The sequence below is a fragment of the Daphnia carinata genome, chromosome 4, assembly GCF_022539665.2.
Source record: "Daphnia carinata strain CSIRO-1 chromosome 4, CSIRO_AGI_Dcar_HiC_V3, whole genome shotgun sequence".
NCBI classification, from domain to species: Eukaryota; Metazoa; Arthropoda; class Branchiopoda; order Diplostraca; family Daphniidae; genus Daphnia; species Daphnia carinata.
The window spans coordinates 8,964,277-8,984,353 of NC_081334.1; the positions used below are offsets into that span (position 1 = coordinate 8,964,277).

Genomic DNA, 20,077 nt, shown 5'->3' on the forward strand with positions numbered 1-20,077 from the left:
GCCGTTCCGTTTGAAATCAGATACAAATTTCTGGCATTTAATATAAAGACATTTTCTGCCGATTCTTCTGTGATCCTAAAACTCAGCGAACTCTTTAGCACATTTTTCTGTCGATGAAATTCTTAGTGCTTCTTCTTCGTAATCGTCGAAGTTACTTGTGTCACCTGGTCCTTTGCACTTGGGTATGAAAGGCGCCTCAACCTGTTACACAACATAAGGTGGTCAGAAACGAATCAGTATAAAAGACGATCGACAAATACAACAGAATTGCTCGTTACACGGTACAAGGGACTCAATTCGTTTGCTGCAAATGTTTTGCACAAAGAAAATGAAACATTTTCGCCACGCAAAGCCAGTCTTTTTTACTTACTTCTTCCGGCCAACATCAATGCCGTGTAATAACACATTCCCATCAAAGTGCATTAGCTGGGCAGAGCCGAAAGGGATGCTAGATGCTACATGCTACATGCTACAATCTACAAGCAGGACGGCCTGACGTGATCAAATAACAAAGAATCGAGCCAGCACCGAAAGCTAAGATTCGCACAACACAAAACACACACAAAAAAACAAGTGTCTACGTTATTTTTGAAAGACCTCAGAACTCTTCAAATTCCTTGGGATGCACATTCTCCGTTTTGATCTTGAAAACACTTCCGTTCTCTTCGTACTCCTGGAAATGACGTGTATCTCCCGCCCCCTTAATTTTTGGTATTAGCGGTGCGGTAACCTGATTAATAACCGTTTAAAAACGGTGATGGTCGACGGAAAAAATGCAATCCATGTGCCGTGCAGGAGAAGAAGTGACGAAGCAAAACCGAAGGGCAAATCAAAGAATGAGTTTCTTAAAAGTCCCCATGCACCGACAAAGCTAGTGATTAGTATAGTGCTACATCAGAAAATGTTCGAAACGGATAGAGCATGCACTCGTTAAAAAAGAAAATAGAAAGTGAAAAAAAAAAAACAAAAAAAAAAAAAACAACGAGCCCATTGAGGGTTGTGGTGCACAGAACGCCTTTTCTCTATAGGTATGTTTTAGATTTTCGTAATTACCTTCTTTTGGTAGATGGCAATCCAATCGGTTGACTGAAACCAGCGATGATTTTTTATATCGTTGACCCCATTCTTTAGATTACCAAAACGCTTCGTAAGATCAACTTGTAGCAAGTAACGCAGCAGATCCTTTAGATCAGAACTGAAGTGAGACGGAAATCGAACCTGGAATTTAAAGCAATGAATAAATGAATACAGCCACCATTATAATAATTCATCATTGTCTGAACAGCAACTTATTCGGAAAAAAAATGTGTTATACGATGGATTACTAACGTTATTACAATTATTTTAAGAAGATGAGTTTTTGTTTTCTTTTTACCTTCCCTGAGACAATTTTCTCATAAATCTGAATAGGTTGATCTGCAAAAAAAGGTGGATAGCCAGCTGCCATCTCATAAACCAACACACCAAGGGCCCACCAATCAACAGCTTTGTTATAACCCTAAGGCATCAAACGGTCAATAATAAATGAAATTTTGTTTGCAGTAGCCCGAAAAAAAGCAAATGTAACACGTACTTTGCTGAGAATAATTTCAGGGGCAAGGTACTCAGGAGTTCCACACAAAGTCCATGTTCTTCCTTTGACTCTTTTGGCAAACCCAAAGTCTGTCACCTGTATACGAAAACATTTGATTGAAGCTCGGTTGACGACAACACCATAAAAACAAAAGAGAAACCTTAAGATATCCATGACTGTCGATCAGAAGATTTTCAGGTTTCAAATCTCTATATATAAGGTCCAGGTAGTGGAGATATTCAAAGGCCAAGACGATTTGGGCTGCATAAAACCGTGAATGAGGTTCGCTAAAAATTTACAGAATAATTAGTATGGCTGACGGTTGGCGAATTCTTACCGAGAGTACGGTAACAATTCTACCCTTTCGCAAGGTGACCAAGAATACAAACCTAAACCGCCCAATTTTCCTTAGGTGAGAAAACATTTCGCCGCCAGGAACGTATTCAAGAACCATGTACAAATTAGAATTGTCCTGCAATTAAGTAATTATTGTCAAATGTTACATTTTTTCCCACTGATTAAAAAGGCTAAATAAATACAAAACAAAACAGAAAACATTTAAATTCGTTCAATATAACAGCATATAAATGCAGTAGCTATATGTAATGTTATTTTCAAAATTTTCATGAAAAAACAAAATGATTACCTTGAAGTGATATTCTAAGCTGACGAGGAAGGGGAAGCTAATTGCTTGCAAGATTCTCTTTTCATTCAGCGTATGTTCCACCTGTTTCAATTTCACTACCTGTGAAGAAACGTTTGTTGGTTGATAAGTTATCACTTAACAGACTGGACGGCACGATTGCAGACGCAAAGGCAACACGTATAATCCCGTTCAAAAATTGCAGCAGCCAGTAATTAAGTCTTCGCAGAAGTTTAAAAGCCCTAAGCAATCATGACAACAAACTGATGCCCAATTGAAAAAAGAAACTTATTATCGTGTTCAAGGTTTCGTTGGTTTTTGTACTAGGAACATTGTCAAAAGCGATTCAATGTAGATTTTGACTGTACACGCAGATCAAATTCAAAGTAAACCCTTTTTTGTGATATTTGTAACCAGCTTCAACGACCTGAAAGAAAAAAAAAACAACCTTACAAGACAAGAAAAACTGGATATGACCGATTCGACTGACCAATTAAAACCAGCCATTTTCGAAAGCAGAACGCTGACAACATACAAAATATCGTACCCAAAGAAGGGTTTGACTGAGAATTTCTATCTTGGTACAGCAATAGGCGACTCAAAGCACGTTCAGATTTAACATCTAAGAAATGACGTGAAGATCATTCTGATTACTGTTAGAGAGGCTTACACTCTATTCGCCGAAAGACTTCCCGAACTCCCAGAAGACATACTTCCCTAACAACAGATAGCTTTTATGCAGCTGACTTGAAATCTGAAGCAGGCGTATTATTTTATCAATTCGTTTTCACTCTGGCATCGGCGATTGTTAGGCTCTTCAAATATCGCATAGTGAACTCGAAACAACACTCACGTACGGCAGGTTGCAATTTCTCGTTTCATTCTAGATCCCTCTTTTCGCCCACTATTATTAGTTGGCCGCGCAAGAATAATAATATTTAACGAAACCGTTGTGACACCGCTTGATTCGTAATTTAAAATAAAAAGACACGGAGATGAAGAAAAAATCATTTAGCATATTAGTTTTGATCGCAGCTTAATAAAGCAATTTCATTCTCGTGAAACTAGATTACGTCGTTAAGGGGGAAACAACCGAAATCTTATTTTCCACATAGGTTCTTAACCTAGATTGACTTTGGCAAGAAATGGAAGCACAAGAGAAGTACGAGGAAAACTATAGCTTCAATCAAGTTACCTTTTGTTTATCAAGAATCTTCATGGCATAGTACTTTTTGGTCGATTTGTGTTGAACGAGCATTACACGACCAAATGAGCCCGTTCCCAAGGTCTTAATTCGGTCGAAGTCATCTAAGCACGCCGTATTCTGTAACACGAAACCGAAAAGAAACGGTTAAGCTTCAGGCGTAACATTGTTTTTGTTTACAAAAATGATTCCCGCATCAAAGACAGTTGCCCCAAACATAAAGATTTGTTTTGCTTAGTGCTAACAGTACTTCAAACAGGTGAAATTAAAGGAGGAGGGTATTTTTATTGAAATGTGGCAGATTTCAATTGTACCTAATGGCACGATCGCTGATTGAAAAAACTATGAACAAACAGTAAATATATCTTTGAAGCGGGGAAAAAAAATATGACTCAAAGATAAAACTAGTTCCCAAATGTTTTTTAAGGGAACGGGAATCACCCCAAAAAAAAAAAAAACGGTAAAGATATCGAATTCCAGTTCGATTGAGTACAAAATCAGGTTAGTGCATGAATGTTTAAGCATTTTTGTAGGACGATGGTACATGAGTTTGACACATTTCGATAGGACAGGAATGACTACTTTCGATTCTGGTGCTGCACTTACCTGAGATTGGTTTTTCCATTGTTCTTCAAACTTCTCCTTGGCTTCACGTAAGAATTCTTCGACTGCAAAAACGGACAAAAAAAATTGCACATTAGTTACATGAACAAGGCGACAAAAAGCACACACACATAACGAGCTTTTATTTCACTGATTTTATATCTTAAAATCTCTGTCAGTTTTGTGACGATTTCCAAAGAGTTGTTATCTAGGCTAAAGAATGCATGGACATAATAAACACACAGTTCGAAAAACCGGTTAAGAAACTAATAAAAAAAACAGTTTTTCAAAAAAAAAAAAAATAAAAAAAACTCAAAAAAAAAAAAAAAGTTTTTTGTTAATACACGAAAAAGAACACATAAAGAACGACAAAAAAAATCTAACATTGGAAATAGACCTTGGCCTAAAAATTAGCCCATATAGATTTGCCAATTCAAGCTGCTCTGGTGGCTTGGACACCAAGGCTATCAGCGAGTTGTGGTTTTATTTTAAGTAATTTCTTTCTTTCTGTTTAGGTTCTATATCGGACAATTGAACGAATAATAGGAAGCATTTCATATGAATAATTGAATAAAAACAGGGCCAATGACTGAACTAGTTAAACATAAGAGAGAGAAAGAGCACCAGAAGTCGGCATTCAGCCATTCACTTTGTTTCTTTGTCATTGACTTTCTTAACTCTTAATAAATAAATTAGGTAGTAGGCCAACTAGCCAATCACCTGAATGAGACTTGCCTAAAAAAAAAAATCGGCTGGGAGTAACCTTAAAAAACTTTAAAAAAAAACAAAAAAATTTTCCTTCTAAGGGCATAGCACGTTGCCTTCCAGTTAAAAACGCTTCGAGGGGAGATCTACGAACTGGTTTTTTGGGAGTAACCTTTTAAGGACTCCCCAGCAAATATATATATATCCTTTATAGATATACAGGTTTCAAACTCAAATATTTATCAACGGTAACACGAATTGTCCGACTCTCTTTTCGCTTGCAATACGGTGCTCCGCAACGAACAGAAATAATGAACGGCAATGTTATGGCCACGGTTCACGTCCCTACAAGGAAATAAATTTCACGCTTATTCAGCATAGTATACTGGCGACTTCATAATGGCTATGAAGAATAATGAGACTTTTGGACACGCGAACGGCTAAAACGAGTAAAAACAACTAAACAGTACACCGTTGTGGGAAGAGAAAATGATAAATTAAAAAAAATTGATCTAGGAAGCCAATCGAGTTACAGTACGGCTGAAAGATGCAACGATCGGCACCAACATAGGAAAAGTCGAGTTCCAAAAAGCGTCGGCTTGATGAATGACGTGCACAATAACTTTCTCAGTATGGTACGACTTGTGTGTCATGTTCTTACCATTTTCAGTGGGATCGCCTTTTTTCGTTGTGGCTGCATTTCCCATGGCTCGGTCTTTTTTTCACTCTCGCCGACTCAGCTTCTCACACGCACATACGGAGAACTTGCAAGCATTCAGAACGAACAAAAAGAAAAATGGTTCAATTTCTTGTGGTTGGCAGTTTACGATGTCGACATTTGGAACGGCTAAAGGGTTAATCGGCAGTGCAATAATCAGTTCGAGTCTTGCCTACAGTAACGTCTTTGCTAAACTGGAAAATGAACGACGAATCATGAGCAACATAAATTCGTCGTCATTGGCATGTACCACCACTTCTATCGAAGTCCATCAAGCTATCGTATACACTATCGTATATACTAAACACGTTGATCACAGCATCGAGTCATTCACTTTTCGAATAGCACAATGCAACACAACAGAACGCTGCACTACTTGAATTTCTCAAATGGTGAACCAATTGCAGGAGTTTTTCAAACCATAACTGCAAGTTGAAACCTTCAATTCTTGCTTTCGTTTTTTTTTTTTTTTTTTTTGATTTTCTCGTCTTTTTTGTTCTTTCTTTTTTTTGTTTTTTGTTTTTTGGATTTTTGTTGTTGTTTTTTCTTATTGCACTTGACGTTTTCGAAGCACTTCAAGACAGAAGTGGCGAATGGCAAATCGGCAAACCACAACTGGTTGGTAGCAACACTCTCCACAGGACGAACCCCGGTTCTGATTTCGTCGTAGTTGGCAGCTCATTTAGTTTCTACCATGTCAGAACTAACACCGGAGGCAGGGAGTTGTGAATCAGACTGACCAGAGTAGAAAAATCTGCAGGTTTTCTCGACTATAGGCGTCCTATTCAACTTCGAATGAGAACAACAACCAAAACCTGCTAGTAACTCACACTACCAGGCACCTTGGCTTCTTCCATTGCCTCTTTCCCGGCAATGGACGTAGCCCGTTGCTTCCGACCTTTCTCCGTAGAAGAGGTGGAGGCCCCGCCCACTCGTCAGCACCATCTGTCGAGCTATCTTTACACTATTCAGCCAAGAGATATTTTCTTTTTACACAAAAATAATGCATTATTCTTGTTTCTCTCAATTTTGTTTTGCAAAATCTAATGCTGCCGATAAGAAATAGATTCGTTTGACTATTACGATTTTATTTTTTTTTAATTTACTTTAATAAACTATCTCGTAAAAGCAGCCTATGTGCAGCAAACGCCATCTGTCTGAGAAGATATGCCATAGCATGAATATGTGACACATACCACTTTGCGATTTTAAAATATAGACTTAATACATAAAACAATCAAGTTTACCTTTTATTTAATAAAATTTTACATTTTACTCATTTAAAATTATTGTTCACAATTTGGTGATGCCCATAATGGCAATTATAACATCAGAACTTTAGGTAAAGCGTTCCTGGTGTAGTCAAAACTGCGAAATTCCTTTTCAGGCAAACGAAATCGATGAACAAAGAAACTATAACAATGTATAGTATCAGATTGGCATTAAGTGGTTCAGACACTGTTCAATTGAATAAAGATGATACAAGTTTTGTATCATTGACAACGAATTACTAAAAGAACTAAGACCTCAGTAGAGTTTGAATGCACGTCAACCCTGACTGACAATTCGTTATGAATGTTCGATTTTTGTTCAAGCATATGAAAACCTCACCCAAAATAAAAATTAAAAAAAAAACATTTTTAACGTTAATATTTCGCAAAATCTTTCGGAAAACTAATGACAATTACTGTTTTATAACCTTTTATTTTGTTTTTATTTATTTATCTGTTTAATTTTTTTTCGAGCAGGAAGCATAAAGAGAAGTTGGGGGTAACTGAGTCTCCCGCGGCCACACAATCTGCTCACGATCGATACTACCAGTACCCAAAAGTAAGTGTTGCCAGATCTGCTGGTTTGGACCCTTTTCCCGCACCTCATCAGTATTAATATCGATCGTCATCTTACCCTCCACTACGCCCCAGTTGTCTCATACGCCACCTGTTACTAGCTCAAAGGTAAACCAATCTTTTTTGATAAATAGCAAGAAAAGCAGTGCGACATCTCATAGATATTGACTTGAGTGATAAAACGTGAAATATTCCCACGAAACATTGAACTATCTTTGCACAAATATAATCCACGCTTGGTACATATACAATTCATGGGAACATTAATTCTACTTCAAAATTTCTTGTTTCTAATATTCTAGCTCAACGTCCCTTTCCTTCAAATTGTAGTATTCCTACGTTAGAAAAAAACTAACCTTCTACCGTCGCATGATGATTTTTAACAAATTTTCTATTATGTGCTTTCCCCCATCGTAACTGGCATTGGGCGAATCATTAATGTGCTTTTCACTTGGCCAAGGTGCTAATTCAAATTTACTGATTGCCTCTGTTTAGGCAATACAGCATGGTGTTTGCTTAGTGAACATTACCTTGGCAATATTTATTTTGATAACTATATGCATTTGGCTTAAATAATTTGTTTATGATAAGAAATTAAAATCTTTATATTAGCTCATAAAAATGCTACCATTGTTTAAATACATCTTAACGTTAGTTAGTTCTTCAGCAACTGACGTACAATGGTGGTATTTCCGTAATACAATTCAAAAATCACATTTAGCCTTAGCAACCGAATAGACGGGATCCCACACATTGTGACATAGAGCACAAAACGAGATATTTATCGAATAGCAAAATGTAAAGGCCATGGCTCCCATCAATATTTGACGATGCCAATAAATCATTATATCTTTATTTGATAAATAGCTGGTAAAAGCGTTGGATCTGTGTTCGAGACGTAAAGGATATTGACTGAACTAATTCCGATAAACTTTTGTCTAATATAAATTATACATAGTATGAGTTACATAAGTTAGTGGAATTGGACTTACGATTAAAATGGCCATCAGAATGCGTGGGCAGAACCGCGCTGCCTTTGGATCCACTGGAACCTAATGGCATGTTAGAATTGTTTGCTAACGGATTGGAGTTCACTTTATGGCCAACAGATGGACCCCAGTCTTGAGTCTGTCAAAAAGTAAACAACAAAAAAGAAAAACAAATCATGGCTAACGTGTGGTAGCGTATGGGAAAACATGGTAAAAAGAAGTGGATTGTAGGATTTCAGTAGGTGCAGCATCCATGTTTTATTTAGTCTCTGTGAAGACGGATTAGTTTTCATCTTACAGGGAACTTAGGTAAAATAACGGGACATGCATGTCTTTAGCTAACACGCCTAAGCTGTTCAGCTGCACTTCCAGTCACCATGCGACGCCATGGGACCTGTTCGAGTGTATGACTCAGTCGTTTCTCCTTCTCATGATTTCCAGAGTAAATAACCTCCCCCCCCCTCCTCAAAGTAAAATAAATAATAATAATGCTAGCTTGTCATTCCCATCCAAGCCCCTTGTCTATGTGCATTTCTACTTTCCAGTCAGTAGGATAATTTAGATTTTTTTCCCTTTTCCTTTTTTGTTGTTGTCAGTATGTGTAATTTACCTTATAAAATGTTTCTTTCTCTTCCTCAGCAATGGTTTGATTCAAGGTTGACGTCTTGTGTGGTGATGGGAATCGCGGCAGAGCTGTGGTCGATTTTTCTGCGTCTACGTAGTTGGTTGTTTTTTTCTTGGCAAGAGGGTTGGTAGGCTCGCTTTGCGTTTGCGTTGTTAATTGGCCGGTGCTACCAAACGCGGTTGGTGGTCCACAAAAGGTTGGTACGGCTGAATGATCGACGACAACGGCTGTGCTACTGCTATTTTCCTTTTTATTGCTGGACTTGAATGGTGACGGCGTGAAAATCGCCTGTCCCGGGCTGGTCACCGTTGGGTCGACATGAGTAGCCGGTTTGAAACCAATCGCCTCCACTCCTTGAGAAACAAGCAAAGCTATTTTTAGACATGATACGAATTCTCTCAATATCGATTGTGTCTACTTTTGAACTTTTCTTTTTCTATCCTTGCCCTAAATAACGGCGGTATGCCATCTATTACTATTGTTGTTCGCGTTCGTCTGCCATGGCGAAAACATAAGAATATGTTTTGGTTTTCCAGACGCACGTAAAGACTATATATATGATTTTTTTTTTTAAACAAAGAGTCCAATAGGAATGTCTCGAAGACGAAACCGTAACCGTTAATTTCGTTTTCCTTTCTTTTGTGTCGTTGATAACTCCTAGAAAATAATATTGATGCCGTCGATGATGACTCTCCATTTCTTTCTTTTCGCCGCAAGAAACAGGAGAATACGAGATGGGGAAAATGGGGGGGAAAAATACATAACAACAAAGCCTTGCTATCCATATCCGTAAAAAAAAAGGCCACGACTGTAGAAGGGGATAGACATACTTTGTCCATGACACTATACCGGGCCCAAAGTAGGAATAAAAATGTTCATCTGATGAAATAAGGCCAGTCAGGGTCGTGATCAAACCGCCTAACGCTCTGCTCTTTGATTCCCCCCCCCCCCCCAGTGCCAGTATAATTCATATCCAGCAATGCACGTTAGTCAAACGTAACGGCATTGTTTTTCCCACAGCAAGGTTGTAAAGTTCCTAGCTGCGAACTTCTATAAACTATGACAAATTACGCTTAACAAAAGGTGTAAACACGTGATAATTGACTTGATGCAGCCGGGGGAAAATGGAGGGTCCATCAGCGTCGTCGTCGTTGTCGTCCTCTGTACGTACGATATACATTATCCGCTGCGCGTCATCCAGGTGGTTCTAGGGATGGGTAGCAAATCAATAGAGGAAGGAAAAAGAGGCGCAGGTCGAGTGTTGCCTTGTTGTAAGGAAAGACTAGAGCGCCGCTGACGAAGAAGTAGCAAAGCGAGCCAGCAAGCAAGCAGCAGAAAAGCCTCTTGACTATAGCCGTTGCGTGCGCAAACCCGAGTCGAACATATACGGAAGCCTATACCCCATTGATTTTTTGTTCGGTAAGGCAAGCACCGACAATTCGTGCTCACCCAGACATGACGGTCGGATAGATCGATAGATGATGATAAACGCCAACTATACAGATGAAGCGATTCATTAAAAAAAAAATCTATCGAATAAAAAATAAATTGAGGCAAAAATAGGTGGGTGGATGCAAAACATAGGAGCCGGCTAATCGCTAAGGGAAAAATGAAATCTAATGTCATTTTCTTTTGTCTCTTATCACAATCAAAAGCTATTTTGATAAACAGTGGGCTACGACCAAAGCGTTCCACTTGGGTTCGTTTTACTCCTCCACCCCTTCACCGTAACATCGTGATTGATTTTGTTATTCGTACGACTTGTTGCCGGCCGTACTGAGTAACCATTTTACCAGTTGATCGGACTGCTTACCTTCTAGCATGTCAAACATACAACACATAACTACCAGCTGTTCAGTTGCTTCACTCTTGTTTAACGGAGGAGAGTGCCACAGCTTTTCGTCCATGTCAACCTTGTATATAAAGTATTAGCGACATTCGTCTTTTCATCCTTGTATAAATGGATGAGCACATGACGAAGAACAATGCAAATGAAAGAGCATAAGACGGGAGAAGGTCACGGCATGTGTGTCCTCTTTTTACCGTTAAAGACAGTACCTTTGCCGTTCTGCCGAACGACCTATATGAAGCTACTTTCCCCCACGTCAGTGTGTCAACTTACTGTCATTATATTTCATAAATACGTGACGCACATATGTCGCTGCTAAAAGTGTGTGATTCGTAAACATCGAAGAAATCGAACGAAACAGTCGCGAACAACATCGTTGATTGATTTTTGAGGCTAAAGTTTACGTTTTGCATCCCGAAAATGTATGGAATGGATCTCAGTTGTCGTCAACAACGTTGCGTGGGTGAACAATGGTTGGAACTGTCACCCTTCGGGAAATGTGCAAAAATTCAACAAAAACGGAGTACAGACTCAAGCCGGTTTTTTTTGAAAACGCTTTGAAAATTTTGAAACCAACGTCACGTACAATTGCAACCGACGAAATAATAATTTTAAAAAATGTAAAAGCTTTCTCGAGTTATACGCTTTCAAATTGGATCGTCGCATAATGTTGCAGCAACTGGGAAAGAATATGTATACTTTCTCCCACAAATGTTTCTACCTGAATGTCCCAATAGTCAACGGAAAAGCGTCTCTTGTCGTACAAGAAAAAAAAAACGAAAAGAAAAAAATAATAATAATAATCTTTTTACTCGGCACACGAAACAGCTATTCGCACCGTATGCGATACTAAGTTTTAGTGAGTTGAAAAATCAACATAAATTTGCACGCGGCCAATTATTTCAAATGGGATGGCGGGATTTTATTTATTTTTGGTTCAAATATGCTGATGTGGTATGCGCCAACCAATAACCGTGGCAAAGAGTTAGTTAACACCAGCCTCCAATGGCTGCATTAGTGTCAATGAATTTTTAGCCGCATGCAGCATAAAGAAAATTCATTCACTCAGGTGGGGGGAGATAAAAATCTGAGCACTACGTCACGCTTGCTGTATATGGTAGTATTACGTCGACCACCTCCATTTCTTTTTCTTTCTTTTTCTTTCTTTTTTTTTTTTTTTTTTGTGCGATAAACTTCCATGGGTTAAAGATTTTCTCGAGTCGTCTATCGAAGTAGCCTTATATGGCCTCGCTTGCCTCTCTGCCAAGCTCATTCTTTTACCTCGCAAGTGTGTTGGAACACCGATCTTGCCCTGCAGGCTTTGCTATATATTTTTTTGTGAGGCCTTGACCAGCGGGATGAAAGGCATTTCACCGGTGGATGAACAAACAAGAAAGGTATCTCTGCATCCCCTTTACTTTTTAGATAGTCATTTTCAATAGGGGATTGTCGCAGTCACTAGTACGTTCGTAGTGGCTATTAAATAAACACACGTTGTATGGATTTTTCGGTGTGCAACTGCGCGTAATATTGATTGTTTACAATCAGCAAAAAATAATCGTACTCTATCTTTATTTCGTAAGATAATGTTTGTCTACAACCATGTTGTGTATTCCAGGAGTTGCAATCTTAGCGAGGCGTTGCCATTCGTGTTTTCTGTTTTCTCATTTTATTTCTAGCGGTAATCGTTTGATGCTTGATTCTGCTACACGACTAAAGGGGTTGGTACAACCACTTGTAAAAAGAGGCGCTTCTTAATCATTTCTCGGATGGGCAATCGACTGAAGAAAGCAGAAAACAAATATTAACATGCAAGTGTTTAATTGTCAAGTAAGTTTCTGTTGTTAGGTAAACAATTGTGAGCGGAAAGTGGTGGATTGAGGTGGAAAAAGAACGACAGTTGCTGTGAAACATCCACGTAACAAATTAGAAAACAAAGAAGTCTTCGAAAATAAAAAGAATCTTTCGAAACGTTTGCGTGTGTAAAATTTTTAAAAGAAAGCTTCCACATGGCAAACAAGGGGCAGGAGCCACTCGAATTATGAATGCAGGTTGTTTCTAATCGAACATTCTAAGCACACACAAAAAAAAACGTGAAACTTCACTATTTTGGCCACTTTTTCTTAAACTCGTTTCGCTCTATCGCAATTTGACTTCTGAAATGAACAATTTTTTTTAAAAATATTGTGCTAAGTGGAAGTTGGCAAAAAATCTCTGTCCATGTTTGCACGTTGCATTACTGATAATACAGTAATGAACTACTAAAGCTTTTACATCCTGTGTGAGAAAAGCAAGGTGACACGAAACTGTCAATAGGTAGAATGTCCTGGAGTAACAGATATGAAATTACAGCCCATTAGACGTAATCCTAGCTGTATTTAAAGATATAGTCTATTGCGTTTCTCCATGCCTCCCCTCTTCTCTTTGCAAATAGGGCGCAACTGTGGGGAATATCCCTTTATTTACAATGTATAGTACATGTCCTGGATAAACAGCTGTTTTCACTACACACTGTAGACATCTAGAAACGCATCCCCACTCATCGCAGTATTGCGAGGGCGGAATACTGCCTCGTTTTTAATCAAATTAGAGAAGACTCTCCCAGCTCATCTACCGAATTAATTTTATTACGGAGCTAAAGGACGAAAGTGATTCGACCGTGTTCTTCTATTTATCTTTTTTATTTTGTACATTTTATCAGTGGCGCACATTTTCAATAGATTACCGAGGAAACCTTATTTGCATGGGGCAATGTACACAAATGAGCTTACCTATCCGTAACACTATTGTGCAAGAAGGTTTCGTAAAGATAGAAGACCGAAACATTACTAATACAGATGCCCAGTTCACGTTTCAGCATTTCTTTTCCACGAGTAAACAAAGAAATTAACCAGGGATTTTCATTTAAAAAGATTCACCGTTACACCAGCAAAAAAAAACTAATCAAAATTTCACATAACAGGTGGTGTCTATTGAATCCAAGTTTAAAACTGACGTCCAGATTTCAACCGAAATGTCAAAACTTTTGCACATTCTGAGCCCAGAAGGTCTCGATGATAAAATAAATTTAAAAAATCGATAAAAAAATAAGCTATGGCAAATTCCTCGTCCACACTTTTTAAATGATTTTGATTTTGTGTTCCCCTTATCCAACAGCCAATATTGTTGAATTGCTCATAGAAATGGTTTTCTCTATCTTCTTTAACTCCATCAGATTAGGTTGACCATCAACAAGTTATTACATCATTAAACAAACGAGAATGACATCATCAATCAACAGCCTATAACTTTAAAAACCAATAACCACGAACTAGTTTTTTTCTTCTTATATAGCTCTTTATTCGTTTTTAAGTTTTTTGCTGTTACTTTTTGATGGTAAAATATGCTACGCCTGCATCAGTTAACATGGCTGTGCGTGAAAGAGCAGCACAGCGAGGGTGACTTAAGACAGATCAATATATAATACAACGTCAAGTTAGCATAAAAGTTGGCAAACGGCTAACCACAAAAATGCGAATGCATTTCGCTCTAAGTTACATTTAATCATTTAAACAGTCCAATTAATGGGATCCATTTGAAAAGGCGATGACACCATCTTGTACGATTCAAAAATTAAGCGAGTCACGTGCCTTTATTTACACGGGTAGCAATATATTACCCCCTGTTAAATTGTATTACATAGGCGTCTATCGATCACCTAACTACCAAGAAAGAAAAGAAAAAAAGAAAAACGGCAGCTCTCTAGAACGCGCCGCCAACCCAAGAGCGAGTATGACATCCGATCGTGAAGTGCTTTTTAAATCAAACGAAGATTGCATGATGGAAACGTGTGACTTTTAATGTGATGCTGTTTCTTTTCTCAACCTACGATTGGGATTTCTTCCATTTAAATCGATTTTATTCTGTCGTTGCCATAAACGAATAAAAACCGAATAGGCTTAAAATCTGCTATACGCGAAAGGGGATGCGGGGGGGGGGGCGAGTTGAACAAGGATTTAACGTCGTTGGTTCCTTCGTACGCGGTTTGATTGTCGCACTTGTACGTGATTAATGGTCTAAAACTGTACGAAAAGGATAGGCAGTACGTTCAGAAAATGGCTCCTATATTCGTAAAGCCAATTCAACGGTACTAAACTTAAAAAAAAAAAAAGGTTTTCATAGTTCTCATACAAAGAAAGTTATATTATGACGGCTGATTAATCTAATAATTACTAAAAGTTAATGGTAGAATGGCTCTCTGGCCATCGATCGGTTTGCGATGGATTCCTTGCTCCAACGAGCAGACGAAGGCTAATCGATTCTACGATGAAGATTGACGGAGTGTGCGCAGCAGGTTTGATACGCAGGTATATATATCAAGTGTTCAATGTTATTATATAAATTGTAACGAATTTTTTTTTTCAAAACCGTCTTTCAAGAATGTTGGCCTTCTTTTGGAAAACTATTTCTTGAAGCCTTTGAATGCACTATTTTGATATCTCAAGTTTTCTTATTCAGCTCTGCGATTCTTGTCATCATAAACACACGTCTCGTCCGAACATACGAAATCGATACCACTAAATTGACGTAAATCCAGGCGAGCATCTACGTGTATACAAAGACGTGGGTGCAAAGCATCTTTCACTGTATGTTTTTTACTCTTCGTTTACCACGCTTTGTCTACTGTCATGCCCAAAGTAGCCAGCTCAAGCTAAAACATTGAGAGAAATGTTTTAGCTCTCTCTTCCATTTTCCAAAATATAAACACGGTAGTATGATGGTAGTAGACAGCACACGGCAAAATAAAATAAAAAACAACAGTGAAATAATTCACACACCCATAGCTGTATGTCTGGCTTGATGTCACATAAAATGACAGTGTCATTTTATTCGAGTAAATAGAAAGTTTTCGTCTGAGAAGAAAATGTTAATTTCTCTCTAAGGTTAGAGTGGTTTATGAAACCAATGGCCGGTTGAGAGAGGAAGCGGCAATTTGTCGTCATTTCCATATATCACTGGCCGTGCTATTTTTGTCATTCATTTGAAAGGGTAGTTGGCAAAAAGAAATAGGAAAAAAAATAGAGACAAACGAGAGAGGGAGAGAGAGAGAGAGCAAATATTGCGCAGTATTTTGACAGTGACCGGGAAACTACGATATCAATAGAAAATTGACTCGTTTTACGGCATTGACTGGGAATAGGGTGCGACTCGCCTTCTATTGTTAGAAACTGTGACAGACAGTGCCATCGAAGGAGGCATACGGAATAATACAGTATTCTACTTGCTTATCTAAAAACACGAACCGGTTAAGTCTCCAAGATGGAACCAACACCGTCGAAAAATCCTGAGTTGCAGCCTTTTTTTTTTTTGCTTTTACATCCATTGACAATACAACGGCTGCAACTTAATTTCCTGAAATGTCCAGTTTCTTAACATTCGTGCTGATTTAAAAATAGAAATGGGAAGGCAGCTTATTCTCGCAATTGTGGCTCGAAATGAGCAGAAACTTGGTCGCATCAAGTGATCGATTGTTTCCTATCACGTCTAATCGTTTGATCTTCTTTTCGACACAATGGATGCAATAGCAACTGGTAGTATTCTCGTTAACTTTAGGTTGAAGGTAAAATACGTGTTTTGACCGAACGTTTTGCTCCGTTACGTCTTCTTACCTCGGGTTTCGACACGGAAAAGTTGCTTCTTATTTGGCTTGACCGTAGGATATACGCTCGTTTTGGAAATAGACTCGGAATTTTCGAAGGTATCCCGTATCCAGTCAAACGCTTGTTGAAAAGTGAGTATTCCTTCCTCAAAGCCGATTTAGAAGCGGCTTTTCCCAAAGACTGGCATACAAGACCGTACACACTCCACAATGTTCAATACTTGCATCACTGATGTTGTAGCGAAGGTTGTGCCCTAACCATATGTTTGTTTCTTTTTCCTCCCTCAGTCTTCAGGTAAAAGAGGAAGAGAATTTAAAAATCTAACACCAAGTTGCAATCGGAAACACTTTCAAATCAAAGCGACTGGAAATAGTTCACCTAGAAAAAAGCTGAGCTTTAAGGTTCTAGTGTCTCGCATGAGCTACTACGGCGTGAATAATTTGTTGACTGTCTGCTGCAACTACACAAGAATGATGGCGTTAGGTTAGCAAAGACAGCCTTTGGCTTAAGAAACAATTCAACCAGGCACTGAATAATAATTAACGCTTGAAATCGGCCACTTTCTTCAGCGCTAACATTCGCGGATGTTTGAGAGCACCGACATAGACACATCGGCATCAGACCACATACTGACGAAAGCTGCCTCTTGGCAGCAGCACGTGTCCTTCACCCAGAGTCACAAGCTAAAGCCCTCCCTTCCAGACCTCTTGCAACGCACCCACACACTTGCACTCCCATATACGCACACGCAACATCTTCCAAGGCGTCTGCGTACTAGCCGCTCACGCTCCCGACAGCACCGAAAGCTCCCCTCGACATCTTTCCAGACGCTATACTCGTGCGGTCGGCATAAATATGAAATTTGACTTATTTTTTGCTACAACTCTGTTTCTTTTTTCTTTTTCTTCTTCTTATGTATGGCGTCGATGAATCAAGCGCTAATGCGCTGGTGTTGATATTTTTTGTGTCGCAAGGATGGCAACTATTAGCTCGCATTGAAACGTTAAAAGGCTCCCTCTTTGGTGGCGACAATCCTCAAACAATTACTCTGCCAGATTTTGTACCGTTTCTACGCGACAAGGCTAGTGCGCAATCCCGATTTATTCACTGTGGAGTGTCACGAGAGAAGACACGTCCGAGCGGATCAACTTTGTTGCACACCTTGTTAGCTATATCAGTGCTATATAAATTTCTCCTAATGACAACGTTTCTCGTATGGCGTAATATAGCGGAGCCCAGTGAAATGCGGTGCATGCAAATAAAAGTCACGGCGGAATTAAGCCGCTCAAGGCCTAAAACATATTTTTTTAAATCAAATCTAAGGAGGAATATTACGGACTGCGTCATTTTTTAAAAATGAAGACTTCCGCAAACGGCAATTTAAAAGAAAACTGCAGTGCACTACGCTAGCTAATGAATTTGGGCAAGTTGAAACTTGGATAATTGGAAAATTTCTCCAATTAAATAAAAGGAGAAATGGGACCGTGGATTTTTGTTTTTATTCAAAAATAACCTCGAGGCTGGCTTGGGTTTTTAAGAAATGTGAAAATTGCAGTCTATCCATAAATGCAACACGTCGAGTTTGAACCAGTAAACATTTTCCATTTACAATTCATAGTTGATGATACACGAAATGCTTTGGCACGCGCATCTTGCCCGCACGAAAGTAGGGATCCTACTTTTCCTTATCTTTTCGCTTATCGTCGACAAACATCAAGTTAGCCGTGATACATACCTTCTAAACGTATCTTCCGACACAGTAAAAAGCTACTGTTTGAAGAGCTGTTTCAGATACATATAGAGATATTTTCCTAAATTCCCGTTTCATATCTAAAACGAAATGCACTCCAAGTAAAAACGAATCAAATCAATTAGATCTCTTTCCTCGTTGCATTTTGCGAACAAGCAGCGTAGTTCATGATCCACGTAATGGTGGTCAGATTTGTTGGCTTATGTAGCTTTACGAATTTATTAATTGTGGTCAGCTTTGTTGGCTTAAATAGCTTTACGAACTGATAGACTACTGTCTGGCCAGACAACCGCCATTCCTCGCCTTTTACATGTAGTCATGACAGTGGTATCATTAAGTACATCCAGCCGATTCGAGAAATTATTTTATAAAGGAATTTGTTGATATGCTTCAATAATGTGATGCCTTATTACTTGGGAGTATGTACCGAACCAGAACATGTAGAAAAATACTGGACAGAATGAATGAGCAGAATGGTCAAGAACACTCACCCTGAAGTTTATCCTTTTTCCTGCGAAGTCCTTTAAAAAAGGACATGTTGGCTGATGGGCGGCTCGAAAACCAGATTCCCTTTACAGAAAATAGGGCGATAAAGTTTCCTTAAGCAAAAACAACGAGCAGCATTTCGCCTCTCTACTGTACTTACACCTTGAAACAATTGCGATCACTTTTTCTTTAGAGAACCTTTGACTATAGACTAACGGGTCGAACAGACCTTTCCAAGTTGGCTGAGCACCACCACCTATCTAACCTATCGGCCTGAATAAAAACTAGTGGAATCTCGTGACGTTACGAAAGCTTCTTGTATCTTATCAGTTTCAGACGTGTAGACTCTATTGTTTTCGTTAGTACACACGAGGCGCTACCAAGCCAAGCTCAAATAGAAACTACTACCATGTACAAGCTACCGGAATCGGCCGGGAATCTAGAATATGCCTATGGAATGCAACACTTGTCATTGCCTTTCGTACACACTTTTAAGTTAAGGAACGGAAAAATGACTCCGTGTTTTTAATGGTCAGCATTGGGCGTCTGTATTTTTTTTATGATTGGTCTGCTGCTGACAAACAACGAAATAAATGAAAAGCAAAATTAGTTGAACTTGATAGATCACGTACGCGGCCGAGCGAGATTAAAACACGTTGGGCAACGCGCGTTAATCTCCCAAATATTTGCGGTACAATATGCAACAGCGTTTTACAGAGAGGCTCTAAGCAACAGATACGCATTAATATTGGGAAAGCTTGATTTTATTTGAATTTATTTCGCTTGCAACTACAGGGAGGTAAAGGACACACAATTATACGATGATGACCTATACATGCAAATTGGCGAAAAACTTAACGTCGTAATCAAGGAACTCGGAGTAATACACCATTGTTTGTTCGTTCGTTTTTTTTCCTCCATGGTTTATCTGAGATCATGACAAGATGAAAAGGGGAGAGAAATGACGCATTTTCGTAAGCGATTTAAATAAGATGACGTCACAATACACGACAAGTCCGGTTATGAGAAACTAGTACTCCCAACAAAAACACAATGCACTGTGAAAAATGCTGCGCGTCGAATAAGCCTTTCCGTTGGTAAGTCGAAAGGTAATCTTGGATTTTAATGAACTAATTATCGCTAAATTCTTAGGCAGATTTAGCCATAGCGTCGATACTGAGGACAATTGATACTGGGGGAAGTGGATTAGTAATATTCAAAAGATCGGTCACAGATCGAAGGAATAAATTTTTTTTTTTTTTTACAAATCGAATTAGCAAAGACTGGAATTTTGGCTCGCGGAAGGAAAGATTCCGGTGAACGTTGAAGTTTCTCTACTATCTGACTTCTGCACTTTGTATGTGTTCAATCGGGATCCGACCACAGGAAGTTGCGAAATTTAAGAGGACGAATCATATCAGAAATGTCACGTTATCGTTAAATTAA

The 20,077-nt window shown here is 38.8% G+C and overlaps 1 protein-coding gene across 4 annotated transcripts; it reads right to left on the minus strand.

Moving 5' to 3' along the window:
- Positions 1-57: 57 nt before the first annotated feature.
- LOC130692738 (cAMP-dependent protein kinase catalytic subunit 1) lies at positions 58-18,872 on the minus strand. Of its 4 annotated transcripts, XM_059495037.1 has the most exons (14): positions 18,792-18,872; positions 18,637-18,715; positions 8,893-9,260; positions 8,286-8,421; positions 4,027-4,088; positions 3,412-3,540; positions 2,220-2,318; positions 1,963-2,045; positions 1,734-1,860; positions 1,574-1,669; positions 1,376-1,498; positions 1,054-1,218; positions 598-730; positions 77-201 (listed from the first exon to the last, which is right to left on the minus strand). In XM_059495037.1, the coding sequence occupies exons 2-13, from the start codon at positions 18,680-18,682 to the stop codon at positions 599-601; spliced, it is 1,566 nt and encodes a 521-aa protein (XP_059351020.1). In that variant the 5' UTR covers positions 18,683-18,715; positions 18,792-18,872; the 3' UTR covers positions 77-201; position 598. The 4 variants fall into 4 exon arrangements, with proteins under 4 accessions (XP_059351021.1, XP_059351023.1, XP_059351020.1 ...); XM_059495038.1 differs by lacking the exon at positions 598-730 and having other exon boundaries at positions 58-201; positions 18,792-18,871; XM_059495039.1 differs by lacking the exons at positions 18,637-18,715; positions 18,792-18,872 and adding an exon at positions 16,405-16,548.
- Between the last annotated feature and the right edge of the window lie 1,205 nt (positions 18,873-20,077).

Bases quoted from the DNA above. Each gene is read 5' to 3' on its own strand.
- LOC130692738 (XM_059495037.1), bottom strand. From the start codon at position 18,682: ATGTCCTTTTTTAAAGGACTTCGCAGGAAAAAGGATAAACTTCAGG. The intron at 2,319-3,411 runs GTAACTTGATTG...GTTTCTTCACAG, and splicing joins AGATTCTTGATAAACAAAAG to GTAGTGAAATTGAAACAGGT. The intron at 731-1,053 runs GTAATTACGAAA...GTTATTAATCAG, and splicing joins TTGCCATCTACCAAAAGAAG to GTTACCGCACCGCTAATACC.